Genomic DNA, 18,311 nt, shown 5'->3' with positions numbered 1-18,311 from the left:
TTGTGGGTACTTTATCGCATTATTAAAATTAACTAGATAAAAGTAAGTTATAAAGGAGAATAAGCAAGAGGCTCAGTAAGCCCTTAACAACTCCATATACCTATCTTTTAAATGATATTTTTGAAAATGTTTAGAAAATATTAGATTTATAAAAAAAGTAAATATCTGTGTAATCCTATTGTATTTTGGATGTGGAAATTATGTTTCTCCCACTAGCCCTCCAAATCCCAGAGGTAACCTCAGTAAGTTTGGGGTGGGTACTTCCTAACTTATGAAGTGACAATAAAACAGGGAGTGCTTTAGCTTTTTCAGCTTCCCATCCTGATTCACTTTGGTGAAATATCCCTTTAATGTCCTCCAAAGTGTTAAATCACATACAGTTGCCATGTCTGAGGCTAAGTGACAATCCATGCAAGGCAAATGGACTCAGATCCTAGGATTCCCACAAGCTTGCATGGATTTGGGAGCATGAGTTATTAAATAAAAACATGTATACAAGTGCAATAAAAGTGGCTTTCACCCCAAGTGTGTAAACAAAGCAATCTTGAGCAAGAAGAACAAAGATGGGAGGCATGACACTTCTTGATTTGAAAATGTATTATAAAGTTACAAGAATCAAAACAATATGATACTGGCATAAAAACAGACATATAAAGTAATAGAACAGAATAGGAAGCCCACAAAAATGTCCATGCATCTATGATCACTCATCTTTGACTGGTGTGCCAAAAACACAATGGGAAAGAGAGTCTCTTTAGTAAATGATGCTAGGAAATGTAGATATCCACACGTAAAAAATGAAATCGGATATTCATACCATACATAAAAATCAACTCAAAATAAAAACTTAAATGTAAGAACTGAAACCATAAAACTGCTAGAAAAAAAAAAAAAACATAGGGAAAAGGCTTCTTCTTCTTCTTTTTTTTTTTTTTTGTAGGAACTGCCCAAGTTTTAGTGCTTAATAATTAATAGCACAACTGATCAAGGTCCAAGATATGAAGATACCACGTTCAAGCAACTAGGGGGTAAATCACTCTAAAAACTAACCATATAGTATGTGATAAGAACACACATTTTATAATATAAAACCTGTCTACACATAGTAGTTAGTTGCAAAAAGCCATTCAATCTTCTCTTGGCTTGGAAAAAAGGTGTTCCAGATTTCAGTGTAAATTAGCAACCTTCAACTCTTTTGTGAGGCAGGTATCTTGCTGTCACCTTCCAGCTCTTCCACTCCAGCCTGTGTCATGAGGTCTGCGATGTTTTTCTCCACATCATCAATGTGACTACTCATATCATCAATTCTTCCAATGATCTGATCAGACATGGTCTGAAATTTATCTTGCATCTGCTGCAGGAGGGTCTGCACCACCGAGGCCAGATTCTGCACGGTCTTGGGGTCAGTCTCGGTCATCTCCGGGTTCCTGGCTTGGCGGCCATGTCTCGGATGTCACCTACACTTCCGTTTGTCTGCGCAGACGCCCTCAGTCGCCGCTTCTCGTGACGAGACAGGCCCCTCGCGGGATCACAAGGCATTGGGTCGTGGAAAAAGCTTCTTGATGTTGGTCTGGGCCATGATCTTCTGGATGTGACACATAGAGCAGAGGCTACAGAAACAAAAATAGATGAATGTGATTGTATCAAAATAAAAACTTCTGCAAAGGAAGCAATTGACAGAGTGAAAAGGCAGCCTACAGAATGGGGGGAAACAATTGCAGATATTTCTGAAAAGCGGTTAGTATGCAAAATATATAAGGGACTCATACAACTCAAAAGCAAAAAACTCAAATAGCCCAATAGGGCAAAGGACCTAAATAGACATTTCTCATTCAGAAGACAAACAAACGACCAACAGGTACCACATAGGAAAAGATGTCCAACATTACTAGTCACTAGGGAAATACAAATCACAATAAAATATCAACTCATGCATATTAGGATGGCTATTCTTGAAAAGACAAAAGATAACAAGTGTTGGTGAGGTTTCTGAAAAAAGGGAACCCTTGTACACTGCTGTTGGGAATGTAAATTATATAGTCATTATGGAAAACAGTATGGACATTCCTCAAAAAATTAAAACTAGAACTACTTTATGATCCAGCAATCTTACTTGTGGGTATATATGCAAAAGAAATGAAGTCATTATCTCAAAGAGATATCTGCACTCCCATGTTCACTGCCACATTATTCACAATAATCAAAACATAGGAACAACTAAACATCTGTTGACAGATGATTGGATAAAGAAAATGTGATATATAGATATAGATATATCTATAAGGAGTAGAGCATGCACACAAACACACCCTCATACAAATATAATTCAGCCTTTTTTTTAAACAGAGTTTCACTTTGTTGCCCTCTGTAGAGTGCTGTGGCATCATAGTTCACAGCAACTGCAAACTCTTGGGCTCAAGCAATTCTCTTGCCTCAGCCTCCCCAGTAGCTGGGACTACAGGCGCACACCACAATGCCTGGCTGTTTTTTTAGAGATGAGGTCTTGCACTGACTAAGGCTCATCTTGAACCCGTGAGCTCAGGCAATCCACCTACCTTGGCCTCCCAAGTGCTAGGATTACAGGCATGAGCCACTGCGCCCGGCCTAATTCAGCTTTAAAAAAAAAGGAGGTGCCTGTGGCTCAGTGGGTAGGGCGCCAGCCCCATATACTGATGGTGGCAAGTTCAAACCTGGCCCCAGCCAAACTGCAACAAAAAAATAGCCGGGCATTGTGGTGGGTGCCTGTAGTCCCAGCTACTCAGGAGGCTGAGGCAAGAGAATCACCTAAGCCCAAGAGCTGGAGGTTGCTGTGAGCTGTGACACTACAGCACTCTACTGAGAGTGACAAAGTAAAACTCTGTCTCTAAAAAAAAAGGAAATCCTGAATCCTGTCATTTACAACAAGATGGGTGAACCTGGAGGACAATAGGCTAAGTGAAATAAACCGGAACAGAAAGACAAACACTGCGTGATGGTACTTATATAGAGAATCTAAAATCATCAAACTCATAGAAGCAGAGAGTAGAATGGTGGTTTCCAGGGACTACGGTAGAAGAGAAACAGAGGGACATTGGTCAAAGGGTACAAAACTCCAGTTATGCAGGATGAATAAATTTTAGAGAACTCATCTGCCACATAGTGCCTACAGTTAATACTATTGTATTTATTGTATTGTATTGTACTGTATTCTGGAAATTTGTTAAACGGAAATCTTAAGATCTTAAGTGTTCTCACCACTCCCTCCCCCCAAAAAAAGAAAAAAGAAAAGAAAATGTTAATTATGTAATGTGCTGGGTATGTTAATTAGATTGATTGTTGTGATTATTTCAGTCTGTATGAATACCAAAACATCAAATTGTACACCTTAAATATATGCAATTTTTGTCAGTTATACAACAATAAAGCTAAAAAAAAAAAGGAATTTTCAAGCATGTTTCCTCCATTTAGTATTTGTGCGTACAGACAAATTATATATCAGCATTAGTTTTCTTTTTTTTTTATTTGAGACAGAGCCTCAAGCTGTCACCCTGGGTAGAGTGCCATGGCATCACAGCTCATAGCAACCTTCAACTCCTGGGCTCAAGCAATTCTCTTGCCTCAGCCTTCCAAGTAGCTGGGACGACAGGCGCCTGCCACAACGCCTGGCTATTTTTTGGTTGCAGCCATCATTGTTGTTTGGTGGGCCCGGGCTGGATTCGAACCCACCAGCTCAGATGTATGTGACTGGCTCGTTAGCCGCTTGAGCTACGGGCACCAAGCCTCAGCATTAGTTTTCTAATATATATTTATAAAACATACATAAATCTTTTAAAAACTAGATTTTAAATAATTACTGTGTGATGATATATTGGTAAGAGCAAAGTGATGAAATAAATTTTATTATTTTTGAACATTTTAGATACTTACCAGGGAATTCCACAATCATTAAGCAAATAGTAGCAAATTAACAAGGTTTCCCAGCATTACAATTTTTGTTTATAAATGTGACTTCTAATTTGTTAAAAAAAAAAAAATTCTGAAGGCCAGGGGCAGTGGCTCACACCTGTATCCTAGCACTTTGGGAGGCCAAGGCAGAAGGATTGCTTGAGGTCAGGAGTTTGAGACCAGCCTGAGCAAGAGCAAGATCCTGTCTCTATAAAAAACAGAAAAACTTAGCAGGGCATGGTGGTGCAAATCTGTAGTCTTAGCTATTTGGGAGGCTGAGATAGGAGGATTGCTTGAATCCAAGAGTTTGAGGTCGCAGTGAACTAGGGTGATGTTACTGCCCTCTAGCCTGAGCAAGAGAGTGAGACCTTGTCTCAAAAGAAAAAAAAGTTTTGAAATGTGTATTTGTAAATAATCAAAGAAAATGTTTAAGTATTCGCTTTGCAGAATTGTAAATGTTTAATTAAATTTTTTTGTTGTGAAATATACCACATATAAGAGTATATAAAATAAACAGTTTAAAAGAAAAAAAAAGAAGGATGCTTTCCTTTGGTTCAAGAAAAAAAAAAAAAGGTAAAGGGCATTTAATGGGTGGTGAGTAACTGTGGGTTGTAGGGCCACAGGCAAGTAGTCCTCTGGCAAGTCGTCTTGACAAAGGTGCATTGCATCTCACGTGTACCAAGCCCCAGGCTGGGTGCAGAAAGAGTGCAGAGGTCAACAAGAACTGGTGTCTGCCCTCAAGAAGTTTAGAGTCTAGTTGGGGGGGGAGGGGTGTCTACATGAATCACTATTTTAGTTAAATAGAATTTAACTAAAGCTTAATAACAATGACCAAAAAAGGGTGGTAAGAGGACAGTGACAAGGGAAAGAAACAGTCTGCTTGAGAATTTGAGTCACATTGACCTGGAATCTGGAAGAAAGGCCAGGAAGAGCCTTGTTGGAGAGGCAGTGGACAGGGACTTAGAGAAAAGAGACTTGAAGGCTTAGGAAGAGTGGGTGAGAAGAAGCAAGGACAAGGGGCATGAGGAAGGCAGCGACTAAATCTAATTAATCCTTTCCCTGGATTCTCCAGAAAGCCCAAGAGTCCCTAAGGATGAGACTAATGTGGGAGAAGTGCCAGGAGGGCTGGTGCTGGTGCAGGTGTGGGGTCAGGTGCTGTTGAGGGAAATACGGAGGGTTGTGACAGGTCTGGACCCCCCACCTGGGGAGCTCATCTCTGGAGGCCAGGTCTACTATGGGCAAGGAGGCTCCCTGCCTGAACAGCCAAAGCAGGGCCTGGGTGAGCAGGCTGACAGGATGGCAGTGAGGAAAGGAAAGGCAGTGGAGTGAAGTGCTTAGGGTCATGGGTCTGGAAACCAGCTTCTTGAGTTTATATCCTAGATCTCCCACTTTCCAGCTCCTTAATCCTGGATCAAAACTTAAAATCTCTGTTCCTCATCTGTAAAATGTGGACGATACAATTATCTACCTCGTAGAGCAGCGGTGAGCAGGAAATGAGTTGACAAATATAAAGTGCTAGCACAGAGTTAGCACTTGTTAATAGTAGCTAGGATTATTCTCTAGGCCTTTGACCTGAGCACCTTCATCCACTGATCTTTTTCAAACATTCATTCCATTTTCATCCAGGGCCAATTCATTCAGTTGACCAAAATATGCACTACTGAGGCCTGTGGGTTGGGGCTCATTCTCTGTGTGGATCCACTGATGCTTCTTGACTCGGCATCAGAGATGGAACATGCCTCCAGCAGAGGCCCCTGTCTGGTGTGCCAGTCATTGAGAAACAGGTGCCCTTGGTCCGGAGGGGAGCCAAGGAAAACAGGGGAGCTCCAGGGGCCCCATCGCCCCATTGAACAATCAGTTTGGACACCACCACTCCCCTAATTCTTTAATTTTCTAAAATAAGGAGAGAGATGAAATATTTCAATCACATGATTTAGTCTTTCTTCTTCCCACCCCCTCTTCCCATCTCTTCCAATCCCTCCCACAAAGCTAACAACCCCCAAAAGAGTCTTGTCATTCCTGCTGTTTTGGAGAAAGTCTCAGCCTTTGAAAATCAAGGGACACCGTTCTTGAAGGCAGCAGGACTTCTGGGCAACCCAGGAGCTCGGAGGCATAGGTGCTGGCAGCAGACAGCACACAGCCTGATTATGGAGCTGCCAGGAAAGCGACTGTTTCCAAGGTGAGCCCGCACAGCCTTTCAGGAAACTCAGAGCCTAGCAACTCAGAACCTAGCAACTGTAATTGAAGCCTGCCACACTCACCTCTCACCCTCCACCCTCTCCCCACCCAGCTCTTGATCTAAGTACAGGGCTGCTTTGAAGGATTTGGTGCTCATGTCCAACAGCTGGGCATTCTACTCATGTTTTTCCCATAGAGCACTGAAGGAAATCTGGGTCTTCCACTGTCAGGGTTTTGACATCTACAACAATACCCTGGTGGTCTAGCAACCCAGGGAAAAGAGAGGGACAAAGGGATAAAGAAGGGAGACAGCACAAAAGCACTACCCAGGAAAGTGAATCAGCCCAGACTCTCCCATTTGGAAACAGACAGCATGTGCTTGGGATGATGTCTAATTCTTACTCGCCATCATGAAAACAAAATAACCATAAGGGCCATACCAGATTAGTCAAGAAAAATGAAGGAATCCATGTACTGATAGGATGCATCTATGAAGATATACTGGGTCCTCATAACACCCTGCCCAGACTAATTCCCAGACCACCTCCTACATCAACCTGCTTGGTGGCAAAATGGCCTCCCCAAGAAGTGGTTTGATGGGGCTCTGTTCTTTCCTTACCAACACCAGGATAAAGATGCAGTTGTGATTGCCACAGAACCAGGAAGAGCCAAGGATATAGGCAGCAAAGTCCAGGGAGATTTGCTTAGACAGAAATTTGCAGAAGTCTGAAACTGCCACAATGCCCTGCTAGTTTTTCTATTTTTAGTAGAGACAGGGTCTCACTCTTGCTCAGACTGGCCTCAAACTCCTTAGCTCAGGTAATCCACTGGCCTTGACCTTCCAGCGTGCTAGGATTACAGGCGTGAGCCAGGATTACCCCTCCCCCCCACCATTGTTTGTGCACTATTCATATCCTTATTTCATTGTTTCTCTTGCTAATTCTCAGGCTTCCAGTTCTACCTTCTTTCTATTACTTTCTCTTACCTTCCCTTCCTGTGTATTAAATTTTACTCTTTTAAAAACTATCTTCTTCAGGGCGGCGCCTGTGGCTCAGTGAGCAGGACGCCGGCCCCATATACCGAGGGTGGTGGGTTCAAACCCAGCCCTGGCCAAACAGCAACCAAAAAATAGCCGGGCGTTGTGGCGGGCGCCTGTAGTCCCAGATACTCGGGAGGCTGAGGCAAGAGAATCGCTTAAGCCCAGGAGTTGGAGGTTGCTGTGAGCTGTGTGACGCCACAGCACTCTACCAAGGGCAATAAAGTAAAACTCTGTCTCTACAAAAAAACAAAACAAAACAAAAAAAACTATCTTCCTCTATATTTTAGCCTTTTTATTTAAAAAAGTTTAGCCTTTAAAATTCTGCCTCTACTTTTTTTTGTATATTCTTTTTAAATGTTACTTAGATAGATATTTACAGATTGAACACTTTCTATTGTATTTCTGGTTCAACTTTTTATACTTAAATTGTTGTTTTTTTTTTTAAATCCTTGTTATCAACTATGAGGTAAGACAATTAAGTTTGCAAACTCATCGTAGAAAAAGTGCTACATACCTCATCGCTGAATATCACTACATTCACCTTCGAAGTACTCCCCTTGAGAAGCCATGCTTTGAAGCTAGTGTCTAGTCCACCCGTCAAGGCAACTTTCGGAACTTTATTTCTCTAAAAAAAGGTCTGACCATCAGACCTATCGTCATATGGCTGACAATGAAGTTCAAGAACTTGCTACAGTGCCCTTACATTGTCAGCACTGTGCAAATAACTTGGCAAAGTTTCATAACCTTGATATATTAGTGTCTCACAGCTGTGTTCCTGTCTACGTGTAATAGTGTCTTGCTGAGTGGCACTCATTGTTGTTGTGTGTTTTTGTGTGCTCTACAATGATAGCTCTGATGGTCATTCAGATAAAGAGCTCCAAAATTGCTTTGAAGGATGAACTAGGCACTGGCATTAGTGCATAGCTTCCCAAGGGGAGTACTTCAAAGGTGACTATAGTGATAGTCAGCAATGAGGTATGTAGCACTTTTTCTAGAATGAGTTTGCAAACTTAATTGTCACACAGCCTATCTTTTCCAATGTGGCTTCTTGGTTTCAGTTCATTCTTGCAAGGCCTTCCTCATTCCAAAATTATAAATAGTCTCCTATGCATTTTGGGGTTCTTTTATAGTTTGAGGTTTATTATTATATTTTTAATACATTGGAATTTGCTTTTGAGTGTCATATAAAATATGTATTCTATTTTTTCCTCTACAGGTCTACCCAGTTCTCTAAATACCATTTATTTATTACTGTGAGAAGCTACTTTTATGATGTTCTAAATTCCATAGAACATGGATAAAAGGGGAGTGGAGGGTCATGGTGTCCCAATGATGGGACACAATTATAAGAGGGACTTCACCTAACAAAAGCAATCGATGTAACCTGGTTCTTTATACCCTCAATGAATCCACAACAATTAAATAAATAAATAAATTCCATATACATGTGGTTTCTTGACTCTATTCTACCTGTCCATTTTGGTATTCCTTGCTCTAGCACTACATTGTTTTAATAGGTTTTGATATTTGATAGGGCTTTAGGAATTATTTTCAAAATTCTCTTGATTATTCTTTCATGCTCTTTCAAACACATTTTAGAATTAATTTATCAAATTGCACCCCAATTCCTCAAAAAAACTCACCCCACACATTTTTGGCATTTTTATAGGAACTGCATGAAACTTACAGATGGATTTGGGGAGAACTGACTGTGGCACCTATGGAAGAGGGGTCGCTTAAATTTCCCTTGAAGGAAAAAAAACTGCAAGTAGCTCAGCTGCAGACACGTGCAGTTATTGATGGGCCTCTAACTGTTAGCACTTTGGAGTTCACTTCAGCTTTCCAGTCAAGGCCATACTCTTTCCAGGGATGCCCCTAGCAAATGACTGAGTTCAGAGGAAGTACTAGAGACTGGCCATTTCTTCCCAATGCAAGACTCCTCTAATGGACAATGTTTGCAATAGAACTCGGGAATGGGTTGGCTAAGACTTTGTCAAATGCTCACTGCAGTCTGAGGCTCTCCTGTCCAACTTTGCTTTGGGCTGCCACATGTGTTGCTCCCAGAAAAACCCCTGGCATCTCTCACTCCATCTCAATTTGTGCTTCACAGAGAACACACAAACACCGACACACTGACAAATTTACAATATTGAGTCTTCCCATCCAAGAAAACATATCTCCCCACTTATTCTGTTTAATGCTTTTCAAGGAAATGTATAACTTTTTAAATATACATCTTGAACATTCTTAAATTTATAACTAGTAAAGTTAATGTTTTTTTTAAAGATTGTTTGCTAAAGTAAATGAGATCTTTTATCTACACTTTTAATTTATATATTTATATATTTTAAAGCTATGTTGTAGGTCATAAGCATTTAGAACTTATCTTCTCATTGTCTCAAGATGACTTAAAAATGAATGTAGACCTCCCCCAACCAAACATAAAAGCAAAAAACAACTCACTTCCATCAGTAAAAGAATGGATAAACTGTGGGGTGTTCAAAAAACAGAATGTCAGTGATTAAGAAAAACAAAAAGAATTATTACATGCAAAACATGGAGTATATAAATATTACAACATTATGTTGAGCAAAAAAAGCCACATACAAAGTAGTACATACTGAATTATTCCAGGCTAGGTGTGGTGGCTCATCCCAGCACTTGGGAGGCCGAGGTGGGTGGATTGCCTAAACTCACAGGTTCGAGACCAGCCTGAGCCAGACTGGTCTAAAAAATAGACAGGCATTGTGGCAGACCCTATAGTCCCAGCTACTTGGGAGGTTGAGGCAAGAGACTCTCTTGAGCCCAAGAGTTTGAGGTTGCTATGAGCTATGATGCCATGGCACTCTACCGAGGGTGATAAATAAGACTCTGTCTCAAAAAATAAATAAATAAACAAACAAATAAATAAATAAATCTAAAAATTAATTATTCCGCTTATATGAAGTTCAAGGATAGGCAAAACTAATCCACAGTGGTAGAATTGACAAATATGGTTACCTCAAAGAGGGGATGTCTACTGACTGAAAAGGAAACAAGAGAAATTTCTGGAGGATGTAAATGTTCTATATCTTCTTTTTTTTTTTTTTTTTTTTTGTAGAGTCAGAGTCTCACTGTACCGCCCTCAGAAAGAGTGCCGTGGCGTCACACGGCTCACAGCAACCTCTAACTCTTGGGCTTACACGATTCTCTTGCCTCAGCCTCCCAAGCAGCTGGGACTACAGGCGCCCTCCACAACACCCAGCTATTTTTTGGTTGCAGTTCAGCCGGGGCCGGGTTTGAACCCGCCACCCTGGGTATATGGGGCCAGCGCCTTACCGACTGAGCCACAGGCACCGCCCGGAATGTCACTTCTTTGGGGAAGCCTTCCCTGAATATCTTGACTAGGTCTTTCTAAAATATGAATCACATCTCCTACACATCTTAAACCTCTTCAATGGCATCTCACTGCCCTAGGAATAAAGTCTAAATGCCTAAAGCTGCTATAAAGGCCCTCCATGACCCTGAGCTTGTTCATCTCTTCAAGCTGACTCTAATTCCCTTTATTTATTTATTTATTTTATTTTATTTATTTTTTTAAGACAGAGTCTCACTTTATGGCCTTGGGTAGAGTGCCGTGGCATCACGCAGTTCACAGTAACCTCCAACTCCTGGGCTTAGGTGATTCTCTTGCCTCAGCCTCCCAAGTAGCTGGGACTACAGGCGCCCACCACAACGCCCGGCTATTTTTTTGTCCCAGTTTGACTGGGGCCGGGTTTGAACCCACCACCCTCAGTATATGAGGCTGGTACCCTACTCACTGAGCCACAGGTGCCGCTTTCTACTTCCCCTTTCTACCCTCTTCAGCTCCAACCATCGTAAACTTTGTTTATTTCCCTGAATCCTTTTATCCTCCCTTGTCTTTTTTCTCTCATCTTCTGTCCTTTGCATGTATTGTCTTCTTTGCCTAAAACATTCTTTCCATTCAACTTTTTCCCTTCTCTTGGGTAACTTTTACATAACCTTCTGGTCTCAGTTTGAATGTCACTTCCTTGAGGACACCTTCCCTGAATATCTTGATAGTAACTACCTCCTGCCTCATTCTATACTCTCAAACCATCCTCTCCTTTTCCCACTGTCATATGCATCACACCTTTCTATAAGGGGTTGTCGAAATGGCTGATCCATTAAGTCCTCAATAAATATTTAGATAAAAGAATAAATGAGTGAATGGGAGCAAGAGTTGGAAGAAAATAGCTGGTCATAAAATTCAGGTCATAATAACCAATCCCACCCCACGTGAGGAGATGCCCATTAAACAAAGTGCACACATTCAGGATAGGAAGAGTTATTCTCTATTTTTTAACTGGATATATATATATTTTTTTGAGATAGGGTATCAAAATAAAAATAAAGATGTTGCCCTTGGTAGAGTGCTGTGGCATCACAGCTCACAGCAACCTCCAACTCTTGGGCTTAAACGATTCTCTGTTCTCAGCCTCCCAAGTAGCTGGACTACAAGGCATCCACCACAATGCCTAGCTATTTTTTTGTTGTAGTTGTCGTTGTTTAGCAGGCCCTGGCTGGGTTAGAACCTGCCAGCCCGGGTGTATGTGGCCGGCACCCTAACTACTGAGCTATGAGCGCTAAGCCTTAGCTGGATATATTATTTCTCACCCCACCTTTCCTTGTTGTAGGAAGTACTTGTGCTTCAAACACTTACTTTGTTAATTCTGACTCTTAATCCTGAGGCTGCAGGTAGAGCAGATAACATACGCCCATTTCACAGGTGAGAAAGATGTAAGCACAGAAAGAATTAGAAACGTGTTCAAGGCCACAGAACAAGTTAATGGCAGAGCTGGGTTAGAATCGGTATGATTCCTAGACATAGGTCTTTACTCCATTGGTGAATTCTCTATGTCTTCTGCAGGGCATGTGTCCCTACCAAATGTAAGGGTCACTGGTTAGGCCCCTGTGGGAACACATGTTTATGAGTTCTGTTGAATTTCCTTCTATCTCCTACCTAGCCAGTACCAGAAATCCACTGCACCTCATTAATAAAACCAGTTCTGTTCAGGCCCCCCATTTGCTGCTGCCTGGAGAGGAGACTTTCAAGACCCTCCCCATTGTTCTTTGACTGAATAAAGAAAGCTCCCTACTGGAGTCTTCACATGGTACACCACATGAACATGTGGGACCCACTGGTTGCCAAGCCAAATGTGGCTCCAGATTATTCTAGGAAACAAATAAATTGTTTTGCTCTGGATTGAAGGAATTGCTAATTAGGGATTTTTATTTTGAGCAGTGTTCCTTGGAGCTGGCAGACAGATGGAGTAGGCGACTTGCTCCAGGGGCATTGTGAAGCAGAAGAAACTATCCATTTTTGCCCCTAGTTGTAAGAACCTGCCAGAGCTCTTGCCACCCAGCTCCTGCCCTTAGGGACACAGGCTGAGGGCTTTGTGGGAGGCTCCCTGGCCCAGTGACTTCCTTTTCTCTGAGAATAGTCCTCAGAACACAAGCACAGCCCCTACTGTTACTGTCAATTGTATATTATCCAGCTGGATAACTGTCCTAGAGAGAAGAGTAGAGGTCTTTCCTGGGATTCCCTACCTGGAACTGAGAATAAGAATCCATTTATCATAACAGCTGATGCATAAAATACAGAATTTGCTAATTGCCAGGTTTTTAGTTATCAGTGAGAGAAAAGAGAAGCTGAGAGCATTCTGAAAACTCTCAGCCTCTGGTTCTACCAGCTTTGACAGACACCCAGTTGTGTCTCTGACCCCCTTGTAGGTTAGTTGTTTGATAATCCCTTGGATTCATGACTGATAAAAAAATTTTTTTTTTTTGCGTAAGCTAATTCAGCTTGTATTTCTGTCACTTGCCATCTGCAACCAGAAGTTCAACCTGATATGGCAGACAGGATCCAAGGACACACAGATGACCCAGGCTATGGCTCAATGGACCTAGCTGTGGATTAATTGCCTGAGTATTTTGGAGTCATGTTGTCAGATCTCAGTATAATGACCAATTTTGAAGAGTTTTAAGGACAACCATGGCAAAATGGAGGGGAGGGGATGGTTAAAAAACAGTGAGATGATCTCAGATGAGAAGCAGAAGGAAGCCAGGGGGAAAGACAGCCCGGTAAGCTTGGCAGGCTAGTTTCTGTTTCCAGTTCTGTTCTAGAGCTGTAGGCCTCTCAGCCTCCTTTTTACCTCAGCTCATGAATTGAAAATCAATGCTCTGAACACCATTATCTAATCAAATAAAAACATTTATCGAGATCTGAGTCCATTATTGCCCACAAAGGGAGAATCAGGCATAGATCCAAAGGGGTGGTGAAGGCTGATTCCAAATCGCAGAGTAAGAGCAGCATCTCCCTGCCTCTGTTACTAACTCAGTTCCCCTGGCTAGAGTGCTGTGGTAACATAGCTCACAGCAACCTCAAACTCCTGGGTTCAAATGATCCTCTTGCCTCACCCTCTCAAGTTGCTGGGAATTGTAATTACCCTTCACCATGCCTGGCTAGTATTTCTATTTTTAGAAATGGTGCTCAGGCTGATCTCGAACTCCTGACCTTAAGCAATCCACCTGCCTCTGCCTCCCAGAGTGCTAGGACTATAGGCGTGAAGTACCGTGACAGGCCATGTGGGCCTTTTGCCTCAGGAACAAATGATCAGACTCCTTCTGCCCTGGTGGTCATGGAAGCCTGAGGCACTTCCCAGTCTGTGGAAGGGAGCTGGACACTACAGAGGCTGCAGCTAGATGCAGACTTCATCTCTGCTGCAGCCCCACTGGCCTTGTTCCCTGTTGGTTTGATGGCTCAAATCTGCCTTGGCCCCTGCTTTTAAATATATCCTTTAGGAAGACAAAAAAAAAAGAGGGAGTGGATGGAGAGGGTAGGACAGAAGAAGAGAGGAGAGGAAGAAGGTAGAAGAGAGAGGCAGAAAAGAAAGAGAAGGGTAAGGGTTGCAGTGTCCCTGCATCTCCATGGCCCCAGGAAGTGGGACATAGAACTGCTCCTCAGCTCTCTCTGTTGAGAGTCGCCATGGAGACCAAGCGCTGGCCTCTTCATGATTAATACTCCCAGGCAGCTGTCTTCTTGGAGTCTTTTAAAATATATACACTATTATTTGAACACAATGATATTTAGAGCAGAAAGATCAAGGTAGGGTGTGGAGGAGGGAGCAGTAGCATTAGCAGAACTATGACAGGAGCTGAGCCCACCCCAGAAGAGAAAGCAGAAAGGCTGCCTTCACTCTCCCTCTCCTCCTCCCCAACCCCCTCCAGGATCTACTACTTTAGTCTCTTGAGCTTCTGAAGGGCATAGGGCTGTGCTCAATGAACATTTGATGAATGAATTTGCTCATTCATTAATTCATTCAGCAAATGTTTGTTGAGTGCTTGTCTAGAAAGTAAACTCTCTTTCCCACATATTTCCCCATAGTAATAAAAAAATTCCCTTTCACTCTCCCCACAGTCAAACACACACACACCCCAACAACTACTTCCATAGCATGTCCTAAGAACTCTGCATGTGCACCTACTTAGCACAAGTCTGATGTGACCCACTGTGTTCCTGTCCATGGCCATCACTCCAGGGAATTCTTGCAGGAATAGACACCAGCGAGTTTGAGTTTGCACATCACATCCTATTTGAAAAGCTAGAGGTACAGCCTCCATCTAAAGCCATCTTAGAATGAATCCTCTGGTAAAATAAATTCTTTTCCTAAATTATCTTATTGGGTGGGTTAGCCTGTACTTGACTTTCAGCCCCACCACTGAATTGAAGTGTGACCTTGGGTTAGTCATTTAAAGTTTTGAAATCTGTTTCCTCATCTGTGAAATGGGCCTCCAATTCATTACTCCATAGAATTTTTGTGATGATTAAATTATATATTTGTAATGTGCTCAATGTACGTGCTTCCCTTTTTTCCCTTGTGTAAATTTGGGTCTTTGTAGTCGAAGTGTGATTAAAGTAGAGCTTATAAATCTATTTTTCTTAATTTTTTTTTTTTTTTCAGTTTTTAGCCGGGGCTTTATTTGAACCCGCCACCTCCGGTATATGGGGCTGGTGCCCTACTCCTTTGAGCCACAGGGGCCTCTTGGAGCTTATAGATCTAAACTCCTCCAGAGCCCAGGAATTTCTTTATAAGCTGTTAAAATGAGGGTGGGAGAAAGAACTAAGCTGGGAAGGGCTACAAAATGTTCAAGTCCCTTTTATTCTCTCCTGATCCTCAAGGAACCAAATGCAGATAAAATTGCCTTCCAGAGGTAGCCATCCTATGTGTGTGTGTATCTGCCCACTGCAGGCGAATGCCACAAAAGCAAGGATGTGGGTCAGCCTACATCCAGAGCACAAGCTATCTTCCCTATCTCCTGTTCCAACCACTCCTACTTCCCCCTAACCCTGCCCCCAGACCCAGCCTCTAAAATAAAGTTAGGCATATTGTCTCTAAAATCCAAAAGTTAAAAAAAATTTAAAGGGAGAAAGTTAGGATAACTTGGACCCTTGTCCTGATACAGATCTAGCTCAACAGCCCTTGGCAAATAGCAGCAATGACCTGGCAACTCACCAAAGGAGTAGGGGAATTATCTGTGACTAAGAAGGAGGAGGAATGCTGTGGCAGAGGGAAGAACAGCAGAAGGGATGGGCAACCTGGGGCTGACCAATCTGGCCCGACGGGGCGACCTGAGGAGCCCTGGACACCAGCCCAGCCAAACCCCTCCCCTGCCCCTCCCTCCCAGGCAGCAAGATGCCAGAGTGGGTTTGAGACATGTGTGTCTGGTGTGGGCTCACCTGGCCTTGGCAATGCATTTGGATTACAATCAAACCCTGGATTGAAATAGAGTATAAGGGAAATAGTGTTCAGTGTATCTAATCTTTATAGACATGTGCTGTGTCTTTGTATCTCCTACATGACCACACATATGCTGCCAACATAGAACCATATCTGTGGCCACTTAATAGTGCATAACCCTGTGAAAACCTTTGTATGATTTGTGGACTCAAGGGGAATATGCATATAAGTATGTCAGCGTATGTTTTGAAAGTGATTGTATGAAACATTCTGTGAACACACTTTTAGTGCCATTGTTGGGTGAGGGGTGGGCAGCTGGGGATGGATATGGGGCTCTGAGTCCCAGCAGAAAAAAAACCAAAATATACCTTCTGGTTCATAGTAGGCACTTAAGAAATGAATGAACAGGGTGGTGCCTGTGGCTCAAGGAATAGGGCACCGGCCCCATATACCGGTGGTGGCGGGTTCAAGCCCAGCCCAGCCAAAACTGCAAAGAAAGAAAAGAAATGAATGAACATTGAGAAAATGAATGAATGGATGTTTGGATAATGTGACTGAGAATGTGGTGGGGTTTGGGCATTCTTGAGCACTCTCTTTTGAAAAGGAGAGTACTGTGCGGAAGAAAGGCTGTAAGATATACTGCTATAGTCCACCTCCTCCCCTCAGGGCCTTTGTTTTCATTTTAGGAAAAATGGAATAAATATTCTGATACAAATATCTTTGTTATGGTGTGATTTTTGGTCTTCTGGGTGTATGCCCAGTAGAGGGATTACAGGATTGAATGGCAGATCTATTTTTAGATCTCTAAGTGTTCTCCATATCTCTTTCCAAAAGGAATGTACACAGCTATGATTTAATAAAAATAAATAAAAGAAAAATGGAAAAGGAAGAAGGAGCCCAGACTGTCCTCCTCACCTTCCAGCACCTGGAGTCCCAGGAATTGATGCTCTTGTAAAGAAAAACATGCTATTCCATATATTTATTTAATCTTCTCATATATTTATTAAAATTGGTTCCAGAAAGGAGTTAAGTGAGCTATAACATAAAACAAAACGGGCATTTTAAAAAGAGGATGAGAAAAGACAGAGGGAAAACCACAGCACAAGAGAGATGAGACCAGAGTAGATGAGCTTTTTTGCTGGAATTGACTCTGATGATTCTGCAGCCACGATTTATAGCCCTTAAGGTTAGGGATTTTTTTTTTTTCCTCAGAAGAAGCCCAATTATTTAAGTACTGCTTCCAGGGGAATCTTTTCTGTGGATTTTCTGTGTGTTGCTAGGAACAACATCCCTAGAGTAAAAGTCATTTATATGAAGAGTAAAAGTCATTTATATGAAGGCAGGAAAGAAGATCTGCAGAAGCATTTTATCCCCTGAGGGTGAGGAAGGAGGAACTTCGAACTGGCCCAACTTCTCTAGAGGACAGTTTGTGAGTTGTCTATCAAAATTTGATATATCCTTTGGCACAGAATTAAATTCCTTAAAATTTATCCCACAGACATATTCATTTATATAGTCAGGTATGTTGACCTCAATAACATTAGTAAAAAGAAAAGGTTGGAAATTATCTAGATGTTCCTAGAGGACAAACTGACCAACTCATGATTGTCCCTTACAATGGAGTACGATACAGCCTTAGAAAAAAATTACCAGGGCTTTATGTTTGAACCTAGCACAATCTCTCAGCTATTTTAAATGAAAAAATTATACTGCAGAATAGAATATGTGTGCTTTCATATGCATAAAAATTTCTGAAAGAATACATAAGAAATTTAAATGTGGCTACCTCCAGAGATAGGAATGAAGGCGAGTGGGAAATAAGAACTTCTCACTTTTCAACTTAGAATTAATGTACAACTTTTGTACTGACTTACCCCCACCCCCAGTATTACAAGAATTGTGGCCTTTTTAATTTAAATAGGTTATTTTTCCTAGCACAAACACAAACAAAAAATCCTATGAAAACAGAAAACCAAGCGTGAGCAAAAGGAATGAATGGCAATAATCTCTATGGTTTACTGAGTGTGCCTGGATATTCATGTACTTTAACTCGTTTCTCGCCATAGCAAATTCACCAGGGAAGGAAAGTAACGTTAGAAGGCATAAAATGACACGCCAGAAAGTGGCAGAGGGCGGATTCGAACTCCATACTGTGGAATTCCAAAGCCCACATTTCCTGCCCCGCTGCCTCTCGGCCTCCACCTCTGCCTCCTCTTCCACACGGGAAGCGCATCTACTGGACATGGAGCCACGTGCGGGTCAGGGCCCTAGACCCGCGCTCCCGCGGCCCCGGCGCGCTCGGGGCTCCACGCTCTGGGAGCGCGCGCGCACGTAGCGGCGCGGGCTCGGCGGCGGCGGCAGCGACGTCACAGCTCGAGCTTTCCTTTTCG

The 18,311-nt window shown here is 42.3% G+C and overlaps 1 protein-coding gene across 1 annotated transcript; it reads right to left on the bottom strand.

Annotated features, from left to right (window-relative positions):
• Positions 1-936: 936 nt before the first annotated feature.
• On the bottom strand, positions 937-1,445 carry LOC128583943 (heat shock factor-binding protein 1-like). The gene has a single exon (XM_053588614.1). The coding sequence runs from the start codon at positions 1,415-1,417 to the stop codon at positions 1,187-1,189; it is 231 nt and encodes a 76-aa protein (XP_053444589.1). The 5' UTR covers positions 1,418-1,445; the 3' UTR covers positions 937-1,186.
• Positions 1,446-18,311: the final 16,866 nt, after the last annotated feature.

Source organism: Nycticebus coucang, chromosome 4, assembly GCF_027406575.1.
Source record: "Nycticebus coucang isolate mNycCou1 chromosome 4, mNycCou1.pri, whole genome shotgun sequence".
Lineage (NCBI taxonomy): Eukaryota > Metazoa > Chordata > Mammalia > Primates > Lorisidae > Nycticebus > Nycticebus coucang.
Note: the sequence above shows the minus strand (reverse complement) of the source record. Positions and strands in the feature narration are given on the sequence as shown.